Source organism: Eurypyga helias, unplaced genomic scaffold (genome assembly GCF_000690775.1).
Source record: "Eurypyga helias isolate BGI_N326 unplaced genomic scaffold, ASM69077v1 scaffold17548, whole genome shotgun sequence".
NCBI classification, from domain to species: Eukaryota; Metazoa; Chordata; class Aves; order Eurypygiformes; family Eurypygidae; genus Eurypyga; species Eurypyga helias.
This window is the reverse complement of record NW_010266452.1, coordinates 1-24,471: the sequence shown is the minus strand read 5'-3', so window position 1 is coordinate 24,471 and position 24,471 is coordinate 1. Positions and strand designations below refer to the sequence as shown.

Below are 24,471 nucleotides of genomic sequence, written 5' to 3'. Positions count from 1 at the left end.
CTAGTTGTTATGTAACTTATACTGCTGTGTTTGTTTCCAGTTGGGCAGTTTCTCAAGACAGATAAGAAAGTGCCCTGAATCACAGAATGGTTTGGGTTGGAAGGGACCTGAAAGACCCTCTAGTTCCAACCCCCCTGCCATGGACAGGGACACGTTCCAGCAGGTCAGGCTGCTGAAGCCTTTGATAAAGCACTGCTGCTCTTTCTTTGGTGTTCCTGTTAGAGAGGTGCACAGGCTGACCCAAGTTCAGACACGTTTTTTATGATGAGTAGAGTGATAACACAGGAGGAAGTCATTTCTGTTTGCAAAATAAACAGTGTTTGAAATGGGGATACTGTGGCAACAGAAGCAAAACCGTGTTCACTATGAATTACTGGTCTTAGCTACTTCTGTTAGTTTGAAATTCTTTGTAAACCTGTGATAACCTGGATGCTTTTGTGGTTATGGAGGGAAACTATTTTTAAAGTATTCTGGGATTCCTTGCTTTAATGGCATCTCCGGTTGGTTGTGAAACAGTTATATCATCATCATCATAAGAAAATGTATTCAGCTGTTACATAGACATGATTGGCTCAACTTGTTCTGACTATTCACAGTTGTATTTTAAAGCTGCCTTGCAAATGACTGCTTAGGATAGCATAGAGTAACTGAAAGTATAGGAGAACATACAGTGAGAAACAGGGATATTACCACTGGACTTTATCCCGCAGTATGAAGAAACCAAACACACCTGTTTGTACAGGCAGCCATAATACCTACTTCCATCACCCGAGAAACAATTACTTTCTGGAAGTGAATACACCAGAGCACTACCTGATCTGTCAGTATGTATTTAGTGGATACAGTTTGTAGAGTTTAATCACCTTTGGATGTATTGTAAAAGAGCGGCTTTATCCAGCAACAGTGAAGCTGAGATTGAATGTTCTTAGTTTTTAATGTTTAATTTCATTTTAGATGTTTTAGTTTGATTTTAAGGTTTAAAACACAGTTGCTTTCCCATCAAAAAAACGAGGTGTTCCTGCTCTTCACAGTACATAAAAGGAGGGTACACATCGACTCATGACTACAACATGACTATTTTTTTTTGTGAACAGCTACATCAGAGCCTATTCACATTGCTCTGTGACGAAGGCTTGCTACCAGGAGATGCGGCTAGCCTTCTCTGACCCTTCAGATAGGTGGGCTGTCTCATGAGTACATCCTACCAGGGTGAGGCCATAGTAAAGAAAAGCTGCCAAGTAACATATCAAGGTGTGGTGTTTAGCAAAATTTTTGCAAGCCGTAGGGTTAGATGTTATAATTCCTTTTAGTTCATTTTTAGTTTGCTACTGCACCACCTATACTTTAAATCAGCCCTCAGCATTTACTAAGAGGCAGTTGAAGATGAACATGCTGTCATTTCTAGGTGTGCTTGATGTAAGAAAAAAAAAACCCTAAAAATTAAGTATTAAACTCACATAGTAAGCTTTATCTCCTTTTTTATTCGACCTATCAATCTTCTGCTTTTGCGGTCTTACAGCTAAGGTTATTAAAATACCTCATAAGTTACATTTGCTTCCTGGTCTTTCAAAACCCATTTTTTTTTTCCTAGTTCATAGAAGGGGACTGAAATACCTCAAGATTGCTAGATTCAAAGGCGGTATTAGAGCCCTTCTTCCTTTCCTTTTTTTTTTCCTGGTATTTCTTTGCCCTGAACTGAGAGGAAAATGATACTGCTACCTCCTTTTTCTGTGGAGTACATTTCTGTTATGTCCAAAGCTCTGTTTTGCAGATTAGTTTTTTTGTCAATAGACCACAGATACTTTTCTTGTTCAACTTCAAAGACATTTCATCACCATGAAACTCCTTAGCCTGATTAAAAGTTGTTATCCCTAGTGCTTTGCACATGTTATTTAGTCCAGCCAGAGTGAAACGCACTTGTGAAATGACCCCAGGAAAGTACAGCGGCAAACCACAAAATAGATTCTGTCAAGAGCTGGTGGAAGGTGAATAATTTCATGTCTTACTAAGGTAGAGATGTATTTACATCAAGTGTTCTGTACAGTAGAAACTGTCCTTTTCAGGTAAGAGCAAGGACATGCTTAGACACAAGTAATTTGAAGGTTTTCCATTACTGCAGGAAATGAGGATGATCTTTCTGTTCAAAGTATTATCAAGAAAACCTTACAAACTTTATTCCAGAGGGGTAACCAGGAAATCTTAAATTTGTGTCAAGCTTGCTTCTTGCATCACAGAAGAGCTTGGGATCCTGTAAACTACTATGTTACACAATGAAGCTGAAAGTAATTAATATGATTAACAGAAATTATAGGGTATGATAAAAAGCTCGGAAGACCTTCAGTAAAAGGGATTTTTTTAAGGTGATTTTACAAAGAATAAGGAAACTCATCTGCAGAGTCAATCTGACTATCCTGTCTGTAATAAAGTAGGCTCATGTGGCCTAAATGCATGGAATTGCCCTCTGTGTAGTTTCTGCTCCAAAACAGTTGCTCTGTTTTGCAATTACTCTGGAATAAATCTCCACTTACTATGCATTACTGTCCACCTGCAGACTCAGTATTTGTCATTTTTCTCCATATGCACTTATGAAATGGCTTTGACCAATGGTATTATCATAGCAAGCCTCCTACCTCCATTTCATCCTAGTGAAGCCCAACAACAGTACATGTTCTGGTACAGTAAGAACATATAACCTCTTTATTGCCACACTTTCAGAAAAAAAGCTTTTGAGTTATGGCTGCAGGAACCAGATTTATAAAGGTATCTACATACTGAAAGATAGGGCTTTTTTATGAAGTTGAGATGATTAATCTTCCCTGCAACGATGTGATGCTTGGGCAGAGAACACTGTGTTCTGGTCTTGTCTGTATCTTACAACAATTAAATGCATTTACAAATACAACACCGGGTTCCCTGTGTAGCTATGTATTACTCTTTGGCATCCTCATATTGCACAAAAGCTCAATGACATGCATCCAACCACATAAAACTTAATATCAGACAAGACTGGCAGTAGTTTGAGCAGCTGAAAGACCTTGTAAAAAAAAAAAAAGTATTAACCAATGTTAACTGTAAAGAAAAAGTACCATCTTCAGTCTAGTATCCTATTGATTTTTGTTTTTTACTATATAGTGGAACAATAAAATACATGTGAATTTTATTTTAATACCTTGGAATTGTGATATGGTAAACTATAAAGCGATCAGGTGAGTTAATTAGGACTAGGCAGCCTTCACTGGTTGTTACCTGTATGGTTTAGCACTCCAAGAAGCAGTAGTATTCTTAATGTCTTTGTATGTCCTTTGGGGTACTGGTCCTGGATGAAAAACTGAACATGAGCCAGCAGTGTGCGCTGGCAGCCCAGAAAGCCAACCGTATCCTGGGATGTATCCAGAGAAGTGTGGCCAGCAGGTCGAGGGAGGGGCTTCTGCCCCTCTGCTCTGCTCTTGTGAGACCCCACCTGGAGTGCTGCGTCCAGCTCTGGAGCCCCCAACATCAGAAGGATATCGACAGGTTGGAGCGAGTCCAGAGGAGGCCACGAAGATGCTCAGGGGGCTGGAGCACCTCTGCTATGGGGACAGGCTGAGAGAGTTGGGCTTGTTCAGCCTGGAGAAGAGAAGGCTCCGGGGAGACCTTATAGCACCTTCCAGTACCTGAAGGGGCCTACAAGGGTGCTGGGGGGGACTTTTTACAAGGGCCTGTAGTGACAGGACAAGGGGGAATGGGTTTAAATTGAAAGTGGGGAGGTTTAGATTAGATATGAGGAAGAAGTTCTTCACAGAGAGGGTGGTGAGGCACTGGAACAGGTTGTCCAGAGAAGCTGTGAATGCTCCTTCCCCGGAAGAGTTCAAGGCCAGGCTGGATGAGGCTTTGAGCAACCTGGTCTAGTTGCAGGGAGTTTGGAACCAGATGATCTTTAAGGTCCCTTCCAACCCAAACCCTTCTGTGATTCTGTGTATCCTTGGTTATCCACCACCATATTCTTATTTGTGATTTCCAGGAAGAAATAAGGTTTTTACTCTCTCTTTTTTTATTTTTTTAATTTTATCTACTCGTGATATTCCCATGCATAGAGGTACATGCTGCATTCCTGAACAATTTAGTTAGGGTAAATGAGTAAAGAAGAGCTGGTTTCGGCCACTGTGTCAAGTCTTGCAGTTTGTACTCATCTATTTATCAAGCCATTCAGAGACTGACCAAAGACTTACAATACTACAACCTAAAAATACAGTGAACTGGTAAGCATAAAACAGGGAAAGCTGCTAAGAAAAGGCTACTTTTGTGCATCCTCTCACCTCCTGCCCTTCCCCCAAGAAATAATGTCTTCCAGGCTGGTCACCCTTGTAGTCTTTGTCTTTACCTCTTGCATGTCTATCTTGCACACAACTGCGTGCCATTTTCAGAATTCCCCAATGGGATCCATACCCTGTGTTCCTATTTAACCAACTGAGCATGTAAGGTAGTGCTGGTTGAGACTGGGGTGGGCTACAATACATGACATGACATGCAAACAGAAAACTACTTTAAGGTCAGCAAAGCCAGAGTGGCTTCCCGCTCCTGGACTGTGCTAGCAAGGAAGAAAGTGGTGAAAATAGTAATTTCCTTTAAGGCAAGGGAAAGGAATTTGCTGGGAGTGTTCCATGTCACAGACATTTCTATTACGCTGATTAATGGTGATAGAGAGGTTTATCTGCATTTATGACTCTCGTTTCAGAAGGCCAATGGTTGCGTTAGGCAGCTTTACAGTAAACTTAGCTGCAAGAAGGAAGTCGCTAAAATTGTTCAGTCATAATTGGGTTTGGTTTGTTTTTGTTTTCAGTGAAGGGAGCAATCTCACCCCTGCTCATCATTACCCAGACTTCAGATTTAAGACGTACGCACCTCTTGCCTTCCGCTATTTCAGAGAACTTTTTGGTATCAAGCCTGATGATTACTTGGTAAGAGCTTGCAGTTTTCCTTTGAGTTACAAGTGATTATAATGTATACTAAAGTCACAGTGGCAGGAGAGGATGCTTTAATGGTGCCTAAATGGGCAGTAAATTTTGTGTGTGCAGTGGTTTATAACTAGTGAATATTTTAGTGTTTTGGAAAAAATTGTAATTCTGTGTCTTTGAGATGTTTACTGTAAAACCCTGTCTTGTTAATTGACTACAGTAACTTGAGTATTACTGCTCATTCAGGTCATTGTTTCTAAAGAAGTTATAGTCAGTACTTATGTCACTTCTACCAATTCTGTTCTAATAAAGTGCTCTTGTGTTATCTGCATTACTTACTTCATTAACAAAGTGTTGGTCTGTAAATGTTCCCTTTTAGCCTTGAGAAAATTGGGTGGCAGGCTAAAACGGAAGCATTTTAGAGTATCTCCTTTGTTCTTTGTATTTTCTAGTTTGATGACTTATTCCTTCTCAGTATTCAACTGTTCACATGAGAAAAGTGATGCGTTTGCTGCCATGATAAAAGCAGGCTTTACTTGGTAGAACCCCCTTGTGCCCTGCCAGAGATGGGGATCCACTATTTTACTTCTGCTTTGGAGGTGTAGTGTGAAAGCAAAGGCCTGGATTGTTTTCTAGATGGTTGCCCCCTATCCAGTTTGTCTCACGCCAGTCTACCCAACAAATGGGAGTCCCAGTACAAACTAGGAATTTTATACATCAGAATTCTGTTGTTAACTTCTTTTGAATGAGTTTTTACATCTTTTTATTCAATTCTTGATAACTGTTTCTTTAAAACCAAAAGAATTTTAAAGACACCGAATTTAAAAAAAAAAAAAGGAAAAAAAAAGAAAAATTGATTAAATGGTGCTGAAACATTGCCTAGTATTTTACTTCACTCATTTCCGTTGTGTTCAAGTGTGTTACAAGGTTTTCTTTCCTTCTTGGATGATGCACCTAAAAGCAAAACTTAGCTGGTTTTGCTTTTATTTAGGTTGAATGTGGGTGTCTGATTCTCAGTACTACATATGGGTTTTATATTACTAGCGCCAACTATATATATAGTTGTATATCTAAAGACATCATTCCTCTGAATTACAGATGTTAGTAGCAGGGAAGTGCAGTTGGGTTGGAGTTTTATGAAGGTGTCATTATGCAATGTGTTGTTTATCTATCTCCTTTTATGGACCTGGCAAAAGACGAAGTGTTCGAGATGTGCTGCCAGCTGCTAAGAAGACTGTACTTCGTTGAGTAGAGCTGTTGCCACCTGCAACTTCATTCCATCTAAGGAAGCATTTGTAGTATCGTAAATTAAAGATTATAGAAAGACTGCTTGCTATTGATAAGAGATGTGTGACATTCAGCTTTGCCTCAAAATGAGTAATCCCTGAGGGAAATTCCCAGTAAAGGCAACTTGTTGCAGATTCTTTTTCCTCTTGGTGCAGCAAAAGACACTAGTGATATGTCTTCAGGGAAAAGGGACAACTAGAAAAGTTTCAAGATTAAGTGCACCTTCTTTTCTTGAAATTGCAAAAGCAGGTTTCCTTCAACAAACAGGATTTTTTGTGAAATACAGTTAGAATTTCAGTGTGCGTAGTTGTAACTGCTGCGTGCCCCTGCTGCAAGCACGTGGGAATCCATTTCTGCTGTTTCTGCTTCTTAATGTGCATCAACTTCGCAATCAGAGCAGGTTGCAGTCCCTTGTGGTCCAGAGGCAGATGGGATCAAAGGGGTATTATGATCATAAAACAAAACTACTTTTAGTTTGGGACCCTTTTCCTAATTGGTTATGACCAAAACATCTGGTTAAGACTTTGCTACCAGTAGGATGTGTCAGCGTTCTGGCTGACCAGTCCCTCTTCTTTTGGTGGTATATGGATCTGTCATGTAGTGACTGTAATTCCCAGTTGGTATCTAAAGCACTGTAACAATATGCCAACTGATTGTCCAGCTGTTACTGAAGGGGAGATAAAAAGAGGAGAAATTACAGCAAGCGTACATGAATTTACACTGTTCATCTGCAATTACAAGGCCTATAAATTTACAGTTTCACCTTTTCCAAGGAAGTTTGAGTGGTAAGAGTCAGGCTGGGTAACAAGGGCAAATCCATTTGAACAGCTGATAGAAGTAAATTCTCACTGGAAACCTCATGGAATACTGGCATTTTGCAGGGGAACTCCTTGATCATAAAGTACTTAATTGTCAGGGGCTTGGGAATTTTCTTACTTTTTGGTTTTGATTTGGCTTTCATAAGGTCACAATTAGCTGGGCTCATTGTATAGCAGCACTTGGTGGGTAGACTTCTATTTTACAGGGATGAACTCAACTGTAAAATGACCATCATACAGTGTAGGTTAATAACTTTTGCTTATGATACTCTCTTTTATTGAACTTTAATGTTTAGGATAATTGCTTTCAAATGCTTACAAGAATGACAGTTACTCATGAAGCTTTATATATTTTGGCAATACATAATTTGGCTTGCAATACAACTGCTGATTTGCAGTGTTAGAGACCAGTATTGCTGGTTTTCTGTGGATAACTGCAACTATAGGATTAACAAGAATGGTCTCTAGTATTAATTGGAACTGAGTGAACACAAAACATTTTCGCAGCATGCAAAACTCTCTTAAAAATTACGAGCCTGGGGAAAGCCTCAGCTGGAGGCAGGGTAAGACAATACATTAAGGCAGTGGTTTGAGTCCATAGGAAGCATGCCTCTCCAGTTCAAGTGCTCACAAAAGAACATATTTATTAGATTTTTCTTCTATTGCTTTTCTTTGCTATCACCGCCCGCTGAAATCAATGGCAAGACTTCAGTTAAATTTAATGAAAGCTGTTTTCAACAAACAAAACTTTTTTTTCTCATGGAATTGCTCAACTAATCTCAGACCCAATAAAGCAGATATTTGTTACTGAAATAGTTATTTCTTTTGTTCAGGGAAGACCAGAAGACAAACTGCACTGTGAAGAATAATTCCCTCTTGCTTACACTATTCACAGTTCATGTCCTGTGTAATTTTGTTTCCTTCAAAGGTTGAAGCCTTAAAATACTGGGCTGTACAGTAAATCTCCAAATATGTAAAACCGTTGATAGGTAACAAAGGAAAGTTTAATAATATTATATTTTAAACAAGCTCCTGAGTTTAATAGAAACTACTTTTCTGTGGTTTTGAGCCTAATGTTTTCTCTCCATTTAGTTTGAATGAAGCATGAAGTGTGAATTAATGGAGATTCAATAAATATACATTAGCGTCTGTGGGAGATCTGGTACTCCTAGGAGGGAGTACTCCTTGGTGTCTTTTTCCTCGTTAATGTGATCATAATTATTGGTGTCACCCTGTGGAAGAGAAAACCTGTATAAGCATCCAAAATAATGATTCTTCAAAACCCAGTTTTTCCTACCTACTGGTATTTTTTTTTCTCTGTTTCAAATGTTTTTCAATCAGAAAAACTCCATTAGCAGCTATACCGAGATTGTTATTATAACGGTTTCAATCCCAGTTTCACAGAAGAGGGCTTGCCCATTTGTCTGTACTGAGAAACCTCTGCTCCGAGTGTGCTTATCGTGACATCTTTGTGAACCTGTTTCATAAATGGGTATGAAAAGTGAACAGTTGCAGTGTAAATGTCACCTTAAGGCTCCTGACTTAAGAGCTGGCAATGCTGACGGTGTGGGGATGGACCCTCTCCACCTCGGCCACTTGCTCCTCTCCAGGGAGAGTTCAGCTGGTGCAGTGTGATGGGAGGAGGGACAGTATGCTCAGCTGTTCTTCCACGGTTGTGTAGCATGTCCTGAGCAGAGGGGAGCTTAACCAACTGCCCCACCAAATCTCAGCCAAATTACTGTCACTCAGCTGGCTGTACAGGAGTAGATTTGCTGCAGCTGGAGCTCAAAGAATTCAGCTCCATGATTCTCCTGTGCCTGTTTGAACCTGGAGGTCTTTGTATTAAGGTTGTGTTTGAGTAACACATGCATTGGCAGTGAAAACCAGTTTTTGTCTCTTCCAGTACTCAATCTGCAGTGAGCCTTTAATTGAATTATCCAACCCAGGTGCCAGTGGGTCCTTATTTTTTGTAACTAGTGATGACGAGTTCATTATCAAAACAGTTCAACACAAAGAAGCTGAGTTTCTTCAGAAGCTCTTGCCGGGTTATTATATGGTAAGTAATTGAAGACTTTCACGTGTATTTTCATGTTTCATGTCACACTTCTGAAGGTTCAGTTTCATTTCTTGTCTTTTAATCTTTTATTGGCTTTATCTGTATTTTTCATAATAATTTTGACTTTTTTTACGTGTCTTTCAACTTTGTACTTGACACACCCATCAGAAAGAACAGATATAAATCAACAGTATGTTTCAGATAGTAATTGCTGTTCTTTTAGCATTCAGGATGAAGCTGAACGTCATCTTCTGATTTGATACCAAACTTTGCTTCTAATAAGCTAGTTAGAAAAGAAGGTTTCTAAATTTCTAATTCAACTTTTTTTTTTTCTCTCCATTTTGTGTTTGTTTACCCTCTGCATTTCACTCAGAGTGGACAAAGAAACTAGACCGGTTAGTTTCAGTTTTGTTTCTGGACTACTTCTAATTTCCACTTCTCATGTATTAAAACAATGATGAAAAAAATATTTTTGTACATAAAATTTGTTCAAAACTTAATTTTTAAATGGAGCTTTTTAAGAGCTAATGCTAAGTTGATTGCATTGTTTCATGTGTGTCCATCATCAAAAAGGGAAACCATTATCCAAAGTAAGTAGAACTTTCTTTTTTAAACAAAAGCCACTCGTACATATGAAGAGAGATTCTTCTGGGTGATATGCAGGGCTATGGAGTATTAGACCTGTGACTGACTTTATTTTCTTTCTTTACTTTCCTAAGTAAACACTTGAATCGTTGCCCTCTCACTTGTACTAAAAATAAGGACTACTGTCATTATTACACTAAACTAACATTGATTCATTGTTTAAAAATTATGCACTGACAGCATCAGGAAGAGCAGTGGTAGCGAACACTTTCTTTTGGTTATTGTTTCTAATCATCATAATGAGCTCAGCATAATTTTGACTTATTACAAGTAAATATAAGACCACTTTGCTGTGTTTCTGGGAACTTTATTCTCACTGCTGTCATACACAAAGGTTTCCAAAATGTCAAACTTTCGTAGAAAATAACAACTGCAATGAAAGTACTTTCTTCCCATAGTTGGGTGTTGGGACTTAGTAATCGTGTAAGACTTGGAAGTAGTTTTTCCCCTTTTTGCTTTTTTATGCCAAAAACTGAGATTAGTTGTATTCAGAAGGAGGATTTTCTCTCTCACCTCACTTATCCTCCCCTAATTAATTTTTTGCCTGTTGTGAAATTTAGATTATTTCACAGTTTTCTGATGGTCAGTTGTGGTTCTGTTATGACCTCACACTCCTGTGGAGACAACCTGGTCATTTGGCACTAACCCTCAGTGTGAAAAGACTCAGGTTCTGTTTTTCAGAATCCAAGTCAGGGTAGAGAACTATATTTGACACAAACCCCTTCCAGCAGTTGGAATGCAGAGGTTGTTCAGGTCAGAATAAATAAATTAATCTTTTGGATGCATTTAGGTTTGGCCTAGTCTGCTCTTTCATGGGAAGTGAGAAAGGGAAACGTGGCATAAATTCGGTTACTGCTCTGCTCTTGGCCTATGTAAGTTCCTGGCAAAAAAGGCAGTGCTTATGCTAGCTTTCTGAAATACAAACCCATGAAGAAAATCAACTGGTCAGAGAAACTGTGCTGAATAGAAAAATATGCACAGTTTTCTTGATTTTTTTTTTTAATGTCCTTTGTTATTAAAAAAAAAACTTTCTTAAGCATGGTAGTTTATTGGAAATAGACGTATTTAATAATATCTCTTTTGTTTTAGAATCTGAACCAGAACCCAAGGACACTTCTACCCAAATTTTATGGGCTGTACTGCGTTCAGTCAGGAGGCATTAACATTAGAATTGTTGTAATGAACAATGTTTTGCCACGAGCCTTGAAAATGCATTTCACGTATGACCTGAAAGGCTCCACATACAAACGGAGAGCATCAAGAAAAGAGAGGGAGAAGTCCAACCCTACATTCAAAGACTTGGATTTCTTGCAAGACATGCACGAAGGATTGTATTTTGACTCTGAAACACATAGTGCACTAATGAAAACACTACAGCGGGATTGTCGAGTGAGTAAAAATTATTGACTATTTAAACTTCTGTGTTCACATCTGTTCTGGATTTACATCAGCAAAACAGAGAGCGGGACGTGGCTCTGTATGTTGTTTAACCTCCATTTCTTTTCCATGCAATTTAATTAGGGAAAACTATGGATGTCAAAGTGCACTGATGAAGCCTGTGTTTAAGCTTCTGGGATCTGAGATAATAGGGTCATAGAGTGAAATATCCTGAGTTGGAAGGGATCCACAAGGGTCATCGAGTCTGACACCTGACTCCACACAGGGCAATCTAAAAGTTAAACCATATATCTATTGAGACTGTTGTCCAAATATTTCTAGAACACCAACAGGCTTGGGGCCATGACCAGTTCCCTGGGGAGTTTGTTCCAGTGCTTAGTCATCCTCTCACTGAAGAACTTTTTCCTAATATCCAATCTGAGCTTCACCAATGCAGCTTTAAGCCATTCCCTTTCTTCCTTTTACCAGGCACCAGAGATCAGCACCACCCTTTCTGCTCCCCTAATGAAGAACTTCTAGCCAGCAATGAGGTCACCCCTCAGTCTCCTCAAAGCTGAACAAACCTAATATCCTCATCTGCTCTCACAAGTCATGCCTCTGGTCCTTCCACCATCTTTGTTGCCCTCATTTAGACACATTCTAATACATTGCCAACTGTATCCTGGGTTGTATCCAGACAAGTGTGCCCAGCAGGTTGAAAGATGGGATTATTCTTCTCTACTCTGCTCTCGTGAGACTGACCTGGATTACTACATCCAGCTCTGGGGCCCTCAACATCAGAAGGATATCAACTGGTTGGAGTGAGTCCAGAGGATGGACTTTGAGCAACCTGGTGTAGTGGAAGGGGGCGCCCGCCCCGGCGGGGGGGACTAGATGGTCTTTAAGGTCCCTTCCAACCATTCTATGATTCTGTGATATTTATATCCTTCTTATATTGTGGAGACCAAAACTGCACACAGTACTTGAGGTAAGGCCACACCAGTGCAGAGTACAGTGGAACAGTTGCTTCTTTCAACCAGGTGGCTGTACTGCGCTTAACGTGCCCCAGGATACAGCTGGTCATTGTGGCCACTAGACCACATGGCTGACTCATTGAGCCTACCATCCAGCACAACCCCCAAGTACCTGTGTGCAGGGCTGCCCCCCTGTTTGTCTGTACATCCAGGATTACTCCGATCCATCTGTGGAAATACAGATTAATATAAGGAAACTAGCCCAGTTTCCTGTATTAAGGCAATTCCTATATTGAGGCACAACAAATAGCCCTGTGGTACCATTGCTACACATGATATATTTTATGTAGAGCTGCAAGCTCAGTGCTACTTTGGTTAGTCTGCCTCTGTCACTGAAGAACAGCTAGGAAACTGAAAGGAGGAGGCATGTCTAGTGTCAGCAGTCTTCGTTCTGGAGCAAAGTATTTTCTTCCTTAGCTGAAAGGTAGTGTTTAATGTCCATGTAACATTTTCAGGGCAGGAGAAGGATATCTGTCATTGTCCTTTGGGAGGTGAAGGGATTCAGTGCCTCTTCGGGACAGGGAAAATTGTTTTAAAATAGTTCTGTGGTGTTTTGTTTAGGTTTTTTTCTGTAGCAAAGTTAATGTATGGAAGATCACACTACCAGGAGTCAGTGTTCACAAAGGAGACAGAGGACTCTGGTAAAAAATAATAATAAAACTTTATTTGAATAAAGGGAGAGTCCATGGGACATATTCCTGTGGGGTCTCTCAACATGCAGAGGGACACAGCACCTTTTTATCCTACTTTTCCCAACCACAAGAGACCCTCCTCATTTCCGCATTGGCTGAGGTACTCTGAGTGTCCGTACTGCCTGATCCTAAAAACGTTCATTTGACACAATCAAGATATTCATGTCATTCAGATATTCCAGATATTCAGGTGATTTAACATATTCAAGGCATCATGTCATTTAGATATTCCAGGTATTCAGGTGGTTAACACATTTAACACATCCAGGGGATAATGTTGTTTAGATATTTCAGGTATTCAGGTAATTTATGTATTCAAGGGATCATGTAGTTTGGATATTCTTTCTTATCTTAAGTCTGAGTTCGCACAGGCTTCTTTTGTCCCTTGTCTTGAGCCAGGGTGTGCACAGGCTTCTTTTGTAAAGACATGAAACTGGTGTTCCTATCAGTAAGGAAATATAAAGTAGGAAAAAGAGGAGTTATCCATGTGTCTCAGAGTTTCACAAGTTTCATAGGGGTTGCAGTAAGAAGCGATTGACTTTCTGAGGGGGGTCCTAAGAGTTTCCTAATAAAACAGCAGAATGGGTAGACTGAACTCCTCACATAGAAGAGGCATCCTGACCATCAGAGTTTGTTGTTCACTGCCACCTGTGGTGCAAGATGGAAAGCGTTGTTTTTGCACATGAATAGCACTATTTGTTTAATTATCACAGAAGTCTGCAATGCCTTGTGCTTGGTTTGTGAAGCTGGGTGACCTAATGTTCAGCTGCATATTCAGTGTGAGACAGTTATCTAACACCACACATTGTTCTTTTTGTAGCCTCTTGCAGTGAGCGTTTCCTGAGTTCCTGCCATGTGTGATAATGCAGAATGCATCAGTGTGTCACATCTGGGGATCTGGATACCCTTTTGTGCTTCCTCCCACTTGTTGAAGGGTACTTACCCAGTCAAAGCCTGGGGAGATCTATTGTACAGAGAATAATAAACAGAATCTAAAAGAGGGAACTGGACTGAGAAGTAAAAACAAGAATCAGTCATTTAATTGTTACATATAAAGGGGACTTGCACTGGTTCTTTGAAAGGACGGGTAAATTCTTGCTATGTCTTGTTTGAGTGCTGAACTCAGCATCAGCTTTTGCAGTGTGGAGTCTTAGATTAACAACTCTAAAGGCAGTCTGGAGTTCTTAGAGGCCCAGCTAAATCTTAATATTATTAAAAGAAAAGAAGAAAATTATCCTTAAGTAGTCAGTGTGTCTATATAAATACGTACATGTACTCTGTAGTATAGTATATGCCTGTGTGTCTGTATATCTGTATATACACTGAATGTTACACGTATGTTAAAAAAATAGTCTGGCTTTTTTTTTTCCTATTCAGATAAGTCTCACCCTCTATTGTAAAACAAAGGGAGCAGACACTGTTTTCTTTCACGTGGCTGAATTTGCCCAACAAATGAGGTTGGATCTGACTACCTGCCTTGTACTATTGCCTTTAGAAAGAATATAAATACTCCATCCATTTCAGGGAGAGGACATCAGTTTTCCACTGCTTTTTTCTGCTGATAAGGTATTTGGATGGCTACTTAGCATGAGTAGTTACTGATCTAGATCTCTAGGGCTTCAAAATCTGTCATCCTTTTTCCTTTTATTCCAAAGTAAAAAAGATAGTGTAGGCATTGAAATTAAAAATTCATTAAAGAAAGTTTTTCATCTTGCTAATATTTCAGGTCTAAGAAATTCTCTCCTGTGTTACTTGAATTGGATTATATTTTCATTGCTCGTATTTGCAATCACAATCAGTAAGAAATGTTTTTTTCCCTGCTTCTTTAATGTAAGTATCCCCAGCTGGTGGCCCCTCTCCTCCTTATGCCACGTCACTAAGTGCAGAGGCCTGGCAGAACTTGATGGTGACAACAGAGGCGGCAGTGGGACCTGCTGTGATCTGTGTCTGCTGTCACTGTATCACCCTCCCCGTTCAGCAGTGGGCCCACATTTTTTTCCTGTGAGTCTTTTACAACCAATATAGATAGCAGTAGGAGCTCTTCTTTGTGCCCTTGACATCCCTCGCAAGTCTCAGATGCTCTATCTGAGCATCATTGGCAGTAATTGTCATCCCTACGTGCCCAGGCGTTGTTTCTCAATTCCTGCTTTGTAGCCTGTCTGTCCTCCCCCATCCTGTACACTGCCTTTTCACAATCGAGCTGCGCTGTGGCTTCCTCACTTAGCTGAACTGGTCTCCTGATACATCTCCTCGGCTGACAACATCATCTCCTCAGCCGACAAAGAGCTCCCTCCCCAGGGAAAGGTGGTAGTGGGTACGGCAGCGGTGGACCACTGCAGGAGCGTCAGTTCTTGTCTGTCACACCTTCCAGCTGCTCTGATGCAGAGACGCGTGATCGACCTGGTTAGAGGATGGAGCTGAGTGGTTTGTGGCGATCTGTCGTGGGCTAGTGCTTCCAGTAGCAACTCCAGATTGTCTGCTTTGGGACAGGTACAGGTGGATAGCATTCTCCAGCTCCTGGCTACCCAGCTTCTTAGGTCACACTGAAGGTGTCAGGGTCTGAATGCTCTGCTTGCATACCATTTCCAACTTTATGCACCTTAGGTAAAGCAAGGAATGTAACATTAGTGTTCCTAAAGATGCAGTATTCCTGAGTTTGTTGTACATACAGTGCACATGATTGAAAATTTGACTAGCTTTCCAATTCCACAGTATCGCTGAGGCTTATTACAGCTATCCTGTGCTCGCCAGCGGGCACTATCATAGTTACTGGGGTGGGTGGCGGGGAGACAGGAGGCATGCTGCAGGCAAACGGTACTAAAAATAGATAACCTCACTTGCCTGAATACCTTTGCTAAAAATCTTTGCTTTGAAGCCTGGTTCACTTCAGAGTGCTTGAATCTGTAAAGCCAGTGTGCCTGTATTTCATAGAATGGTAAATACTGAGAGTATTGGAAAGTAGTTTCAATAGCTGTGATTTATTTTTAGTAGTCATGTTGTTAGCTACTCTGATCATTGTATAAAATTATGAAGTGTTAAAGAATAGAGCAGATTCTCCAATTTCCAAATAAAATTAGGCTTATAAGTATCAACAGAAACTGTTCTGCTCATGAGTGAGCCGAAGAATTAAAAGCTTTATGGCACATAAGCAAGTACTAAGTAATATCAAACTCAGTAAAGACATTAAAGACAGTTTGAGATGCACTTGGGGATTTTTTTTTTTTTAAAGGTGCAGAAAATTAAGCTCCATGTGAAATTTAGCTTAAAAACACCTTTTCTGCAGAAATGGTTTCTGTGTGGAGGAATGCTGACGTGGGGCAAAGGATAAGCTATGGCACTGAGTGGTGTGTTCAGTACAAGTAATGTTAGCACAACTCTGTGCAAGAAAGGCTAGAAGTGAATGAATAGTGGTGTTTTATTTTCCATAGTTGATATGGAATCTAAGTAAAGCTAGATGCTAAGTAAAGCATCCATTTTTACTTACTTGATCTTTACCAGAGCTCTTAAGCAGTTTAATAAATACAGATTACCTCTGATCTGGGCATAAGGCGTGGGGATGGCACCTGTTCTCTGGTACAGGGAATTCACAGTCCAAGCGCACGAGTTTGTCTTTAAATCATCCCATGTTGAAAATTGATATTATTTTTATGATGATACATGTCAAAAATTACTGTAGGAAAGGTACATCAGCACATCTCATCAGAATATGTTCCAGTGTTTTGATTATGAAAACGCTCTTAATATGTTCCCTGTAATTCCTTAAAATGCAGAAGAACTGGTAACTTTATTAAAAGGGACTTCTATCTTTTTAATCTTTTAAAACTGACTGTGTCATAGAGTTGTTATTCTGCAAACTGTTTCTCATCTAGTTACCTAAAAAAGCATGTTAATGTATTTTAAACCAGAAACATGAATTTCAGCAGAACAGATAATCACAGGATTCTCTATTTGTAAATCTTTGCTTCACACGCTCACACGGATACAGTATGTTCTTGAATATCACCTCGTCATATGCAGGAATTTGGGATATTACGTTAAAAATAGCCTGGTTGTGTTTTTCCCTTTTCCATCTGCTGCTGAATCTAAGAGAAAAGAGAACTGAAAAGGGCTAAAAGGAGGAGAGCATTTAAAGGCAGTTAACTCTATTAACTGGGCAAATGGAAAATCATTTTCCAGGTATTGTTCCTCTTGCTCTTTACTTTGCTGTTAATGACTACTTATTAAGATGGTTACCTGTATGCTCTCAGACAACCTCTTACGTCAGTCAGCAGTCAATTCCCAGTATTTCTCCCTCCTCTTGCATAACACTTTTTCATGTACATAAATATCAGATATGAAAAAAACTGTCTATGCAAAGCAAATAGTATTTATTTATCCTGAAATTTGGGATAGAATTCCACAAAGTCATGATATTCTAAAAACTGAAGTTCAGATTTATTCTCCACATATTTAAAAAAGTGGGGGGAAAGTGAGACGAAGTTTGTAAGAGCACTAGTGATCTTCATTTGTTACTTAAGGATGACTTTTTTTTCTTAACAAAGCATATTTAAGAGATGGCCTACAAGCTCAAAGATAGTTGTTCATTAATTTGGTGACCTTAGGAATCCCCTGACACCTGTGATATTTAAAACTGCATTAACAAATGTTGTTTTACAAATTCAGACAAGGCAACTCACTGTAGAATGAGGGAATTTTGTCTTGCTCTAATTAGATTTTCTGTCTCAATAGGAAGAGTAGTTTTCAAGCTCTCAATTGAAGTGCTAATGACCTACATGTAGGCAAAGTATGAATGTTTTATGACTTCTTGCCAGGGGTGTCTCTTCCAAGGGGTGTCTCTTCCAAATTCATGAGGGTGGAAAAATAAGTTCTTCTCACTGTAAATATGGCTATTACTAAGACATGAGATTCAGATCATCTTTATGGTTTCCTTCTTCACCTCTTTCCTTAAGGCATGTCTTATGGCAGATGAGGAAACCAAAACCTTTTCTGGCAGATGAAGATTGGACTCAGTGCTGTTCCCTTTGTGGCAGAACACTTTAATTTTTAAAGTGTATTTTTGCATGAGAAAGTTAGGAGAATAATTAGATACCTCATAGGAGTATTGTCAGGATTATTTAGCTAATATCTCCAGACTATCTGGAGGATTAAAGTTTGTGAACGCTGTTTTTCGTCTGGTGGTCAGAGTAGGAGTTCAAGTCATGGGTTGTTTTTTCTTCTATTTGCATAAACTTTTTCAAGGACAAAATGCATTGCTGCTAAGACTCTTTAAGTAGAATTAGAAACCATACAACAAAATTCATCTTTTTCTGTTACGGGATTTCCCTTCTGATAATTTTTAATGGAAATTAAGCCTATTTATTCCAAAGCTTCACTTTATCAAAATTATTTAGTTTGTTGTAATACTGCTACAGTTTATGGTTTTGTTTTTTGTTGGTTTTGGTTTTTTTTTCCTCAGACATTCAGTAGTAATGGTTTGAAATGATCCTGTTCCTAGAAAAACAAAAAGCTTAGTTTGTTAGGGTTTCTCTCTACATTTATAAGAATTTCATGCAACTGTTAAAATATGTTCTGAACAAAAGTATGTGGTTATCCATTTTTCATTTGTAAATTAACATTAGAACAATTAATAGATTGATAGCTGTATTGCAGAATATTGGTTACAGAAGCAATGAAATAAATTGTGGTCGTGCTGCTTTTAAGAACAAAATAATTTCAAAAGGTTTTTACTGGTGAGAATTGAATGGCTTTTTAGAGTGTTTTCCTTTATTATCAAAGAACACTTAGACTTTTCTAAGGAAATCACATTTTAAGTGTCATTAATGACCTGACTAACAAAGAAGCCCATAAAGACAAGAAAATTTCAAAGTTGAAGACAAAGAGGGTCATGTCTCCTATGTTCCACGCCTGCGTATCATCATCATCGCTGCTGTTTTAGGCAGTTGCTGCAAGTGTCTCAACCTTGATGTCACAAACGTGTATCCGGTTTGTGCTGAAGCAGCTGTGACAGAGGCGTTCTGTGATCAAATTTATTCATTTGATTTTCAAAACCCTTGGGGGAGGGTGAGAGGGGCAGTGTTGGTTTTCTTATCTTTTTTTCCTACCTCAAAAGGTCTACACAGATGATTTTTTTATTATACCCAGATGATTTTGGTGACCCGTTCTACAGCATGACCTTACAAACAGTAGAGTTGTCACAACTTGAGGGAGTACTGAACTGCAGGATAGAGCAGAAAAATGATAGATGTAGTGGCATGGTGGTGAAGAGTGCACTAATCTTGGATGAAGGCCCTCTTTGTCAGAAATGGTAGTTTGAGGAAAATGCACATGGTATGATTCTGCAGATCTCTTGTGTATACCCATTATCAGTCCTGCAGTATGAAATGAAATTCCAGATTTCTCTACTTGGAAAATCAAGAAACCAGATTGTAGTGTTTAGGAGAGTTTCTTAACACTGTGTGTCAAAAATTCTCCTGAAATGGGAATTGACTCCACATATACGATGGGAGGCTTGGCAATTTATTTTCTTGGGATAGACCAGACCCATTACTAGGCACTTGACATTTGGACGCCTGTTTCTAAGAAATGCTTTTTTTCCAAGATAGTCCTTTCTTTTGTGGGATTTTTGTTGATCTGCTTATGTTGGAGAGTAACTATTGATTAGGTGTGAAACCAGTCTTCTTTCTGTTACGTTAGTTCCGGTGTCCATGTTCCAAAGTGCTTGTAGGAGAAGAACCATGCTTGCTTGGGTGGTTATTCTTGCATGGTTGTTCTTCTAGTTTTTGCATTTCATAAGCTTGTGAAATTACTTTTTTTTTTTTGTGTAGCTTTTTCCTTGTTTTCTGAAAATGACCTGCCGACTTGCGTTGCTTTGCATGGGTAGCAATGTGAATGCAGATTTCTCTGTCAGGCAGTACACAGCTTGAGCTGCATCTAAAATAAAAATGAAATTCCACGGCAGAAATACTTACTTTGCTCTTAGTCACTGTCTGAGATAGCTGAGTGTAACCATGTCTAAGATGATCCGCAGGATGCTTTAACATCTCGTTATCTCAGAGAAAAGAAAATCTGATTCAGGGAGTTATTTTTCCATGCTCTGAAACAACACATTTTGCAATGCCATTTCACAGGGGTTTTTATGAAAGTAAAATAGTGCTTAAGGCTAGAAGGGGATGAGCGACACTTGCCATCTGGAAGTTGTCAGAGCTGCTAAAGCCAAACTTGCAAGCAGTACTTCGTGACCAAGCGACATCATCGTGTTGACAGCATCTGTGTAGCTAGTGAAATGATACGTATATAAATGCAAACAAGATGGACGATTTAATGTTGAGTTAACAAACTGAATCCTTACTTGTCATTATCAAATGCAACACTTAATCGTGCTGTGTACTGACAAATAAGAATGTTCTCGATGAAATCTTCCAGTGCCATTTTGCTGGCGAAGTGCATTTCAAAGTGAGTACATGACTAAAGATTGGTCTTCTCTCACTTTAACTACACAAGGGTTGTATTTCTGGGAATTAATGTCCATTTCCAGTGATCTCACATGACTGGCATCAGTTTTTTAAAGGGCTTTCTCGTTTCACTATGGATATAGTCCTTTTGAGTTTGAGTGTTTTTTCATTAGATTAGGATATCATGTTGGTACCTTTGTAGCAAAAACTTGCTGCTGCTCTCGAAAGCAGTTCCCTCTAAAGTCATCAGAGCTACTCACAAGCAACCCCCTACCCAGGAAAAGCCCGATGCCTTTTGTGTTATCATAGGAAGCTGCATGTTCAGAAGTAGCTTGATGTGCTGCATTCTGTAATTTTTCCTTGACATACCAGATTAATTTGTACAACTCTGTGTGCAAAATGTTACTTAGAAGTTTGAAAATAATCATTATTTGATATTTTAAATATTAATGATGATACTTATGCGAGAACCGTTCAGATATATTGAGCTGGAAATCTCACTGACTGGAGTAAAATTTCTATCTTAATACACACTGCAGAGTTTGACACAAAGTAAGTTTTTGTTGAATGCTGATGTTTGAGATTCCTCCTTGTTATGCTGCTTAATTATTTCCGATAAGAATTTTCCTTAGAAACAAACAGGGTTTAAAACATGCTCAGATCTGGTTGAAACGTGGGTATTTGCATTCAGAGTGGCGGTTTGGTTATCAAATTTCTAAGGGGAGGTCGTCAGAACTGTATGTCAAACCAGTAGGCAGAGGGGCAGATCATATTATGATATCATGAAAACACTTTGTAGACCGGGCAATCCTGCATCTGAGTAGGACGTTGAGTAGGGTGGCCAGGGGACAGGGACTAGTTCATATGTTATGTGCTGTTTCTGAGAATATGTACTGCAGCTGGTCCATTGGATATGCAGGTGCTTTGATTTCATAATGAGCTGGAATAACATAAATAGCTACTTGTTTTTGTGGGGGTTTTTTTAGCAATCCTAGAACAAAGTCATAAAAAGGCGAAGAAATTTTTAGTCCATTGTATAGTACAAGTAGTATAGGTTTAAGTGACAGTGGCAAATTGATACAGTCAGAAAGATGAACTTTGTCATACGGCAGGTCTTTGTGGAAGAAGCAGCAACATACTATACAACAGCCTTCCATGAGACTATATACCATCCTAGGCACAGGTTATGTAATTAGTGCAGTTAAATCATAATACGTCTAATGTAGTCTAATTCAAAAGGTAGTAAAGAGCACGTTGAAGGTAGAGCCGTCAGCAGTTATGTTTATAACTGTGAAATGAAAGCAGCGATGCTTTTACCAGGCCTGACCAGCTGCTGTAACCTAGCTTTGCATAATCAGTGTTGCTGACTGTACTACTAAGCTAAGGGGTTTTTTTTTTATAGAGAATAGGATGAATTGTAGGGTTTTTGGTTTGTGTTTTTTGGTGTCTCTTTGGGGTTTGTTTTGTTTTGTTTTGTCTAGCCAGAATCTACTTGCAGTATTTGGTGGCAAACATCCACTGGTTACATATTTTTAATGATCACACTATATAGTGATTTCTTTTTAAGAAAGGCTGAGAAAAGGGTAGGAATAAGCAAGCAGTAAAGAAAATTCTAGAACTTGTTTGGCACCAAACGTCTGTGCCTCTGTACCTGTTAGTTGCACTGTATTTGCAACTCATGATGATAAACCAGGAAGCCAGTGTTCCTCCACAGTGTGCCATAAAACTTCATTATCTTGTTTGGTAATTTAGAACATGCTTTTTTGTTGTGTCCAGGGACCAGGTGGGAGTTGTGTCATCAGAGGATGCTGTGCAGGTACTCAGGGCCGTATGTTACCAGCCTTTTTCTTTTCCATTTGAACTAAGCCATCTTGGTGTAGGGTTACTCTGGGCGAGATCAAACCTACCATGGCTTTTTAAACTCCTGCTTTCTGTCTGGAAATCAGAATGAGGCCATGCATTTCTACACTTAGATTACAGTGTTTCTTCCCTTTAAATGCTTACAGCAGTGCTAAAATTCAGATGTCATGTTCTTCATGGAAGATAAATGCCAGAGCTTGAAAATAATTCAGCAGTATTTTACATTTGGCTTCTAATTAATATAATGAGTACATGAGAAATACAGATGGAGTGGAACAGAGCTTTTCTACCTCTTTGCCGGTGTGCTTGGGTATTGGAGTTAAAATTATCTCTGGGTATGTGTTAAGTAGTAAAGTCCCTTTTCCTCTTCATACAGTTTCACAGACCACTAGACATTTCCTGGTGATTGCAAACAAATCTGATTTTGGATTTGCAAAATGTGTCTTAAAGTTCACAGGCCATCTCAGTGTTTTGTGTAAAAATATTTATACTTTGACAGTCTTCATCAAAATGGCATAGCTGGAGTTACTGCTCTTTGTCATCTCTGCAAAATCAGATTTTGTTCTTGTTCACGTAAAAAGATGTACTATTGCCTCTTGATTCTGTGCCAAGAATTACACCATTGTCTGAGGGCACTGTGTGCCAAAACCTATCATCAGTCACCACTGAGCTGTGTGAAGTAAAGGAGAGGTGAGTGGCACAGCATATCCTTCCTGGTTGCTACTGGTTTTTCTCCCTCCATGTAGCACTGCAGTCATAGAAGATATCTGACAGAGTTGCTGTCTTCTAACAGTTTGGTTTTATTACTAGAGGCAATCACAGCTTGTTTTAGTTCATGTTTGCATATTGGCTTGAACTGTGTTTCCTTTTAATGGCAGTTTGCCAGACTTCGTCGCGGTATAACTGACTAGAAGCTTATGGCGTACATGTGCATGAAAGAAGGAAGGGAGCTCGCCTACTGACAGAGGCCAAAATGGTTGGTAGAGCTAGGAGAGAAGGCTGCTTGGTTAAGTCGTGCTTCAGAAATAAAACTGCCTTTCCAATTTAGATAGGCCCTATTTAGCCTAATGAAGAGATGTACGTGATTTTTTAACGCAAATTCCATCGGCTGTTAAAGAGAGGATGGTAGCAAATGTGTTTTTTTTGACATTTGAAAGTTCTCCAATAATGCTTTCTCAATTACAAACAGGAGCTGGAGGGGAGGTAGAGAGTAGTCTAGGCAAAAATGCTGAGTAAACTCTGAAACATGCATTAGAGGTGACTTCAAAAATGTCTACAGTTCATAACTATATGGTGGCACTACATATTGATTATTCACTATAAGTGAAAAAGGTGCTGACTGGACATACCTTCCTTGACTACAAAATAACATTGGGCTACATTTCAGCTATGGATTCTCCTTTCCCACTTCTAACAAGAACATTGAGCTAATGAGATAACTAGCACTTTGACTTCTGTGGGGTACTGAAATATTTTTGTGTAATTATAATTTCACACGTTTTCCTAATAATAGAAACTCGTGCTTTAAAGAAAGCCTGTTTTTACTTGGGTTTTCAAAATGCTGCTGTGTAATTGATATTATAAGTAGTCTTTCTTTGTTTCAGTGTAGCTGTTTCTTCTTTGTTGGCAGGTTCTAGAAAGTTTTAAGATCATGGATTACAGTCTGCTACTGGGAATCCACATATTGAACAGTAACATGAAGGAAAAAGAGGGAGAGAGTTCCCAGAGCATGTCGGACTCAAAACGTCCTGGAGGGCAGAAAGTTCTCTATTCCACAGCCATGGAGTCTATACAGGGCCCTGGGAAGTCAGGGGAGTCAGTCACCACAGAGACAACAAACACGTAAGTGCCATAACTTGCACTTGAGGCCACTGTTAAAACTTGCACATTCTGTTTCTTCAGTCTGTGCCACTTGGTATTAAGAGGCAAAATATTCAAGAGTACACTGCATTTCAGGAACTGAAAGATTAAGCCTTTCCCCCCCTCCCCCAAAAGCTGGACCATCAAGATTCGCTGTCGTGCAGGAGATTAAAATGTTGATTAGTAGATTGATCATCTTTAAATAGATTACAGCAAATTTAGTTAGTGCAGAGTGATTTATGTATGTACAGGTTCATTCATTTATAAAGGGATGTTATGAGACGGCTATTACAAGAATCCCAGGTATAATCTAATTTTGTCTGGAAGCAGCCTGATGAGCCATAAGCAAAAACTGTTTATTAACATTGAAATAGATATTCCTACAGTGGTTATTTTCATCCCAAAAGTAGTGTACACAATACACAGAAGTATTAGCGATCATGAAATGATAGAATTC

The 24,471-nt window shown here is 39.3% G+C and overlaps 1 protein-coding gene across 1 annotated transcript; it reads left to right on the top strand.

Annotated features, from left to right (window-relative positions):
- Positions 1–4,721: 4,721 nt before the first annotated feature.
- LOC104504130 (phosphatidylinositol 4-phosphate 5-kinase type-1 beta-like) lies at positions 4,722–23,996 on the top strand (the record flags this gene model as incomplete). The annotated part of the gene is made up of 4 exons (XM_010157097.1): positions 4,722–4,937; positions 8,943–9,095; positions 10,830–11,129; positions 23,785–23,996. Coding segments are annotated over exons 1-4 (881 nt in total), but the record flags the coding sequence as incomplete, so codon positions are not given.
- Between the last annotated feature and the right edge of the window lie 475 nt (positions 23,997–24,471).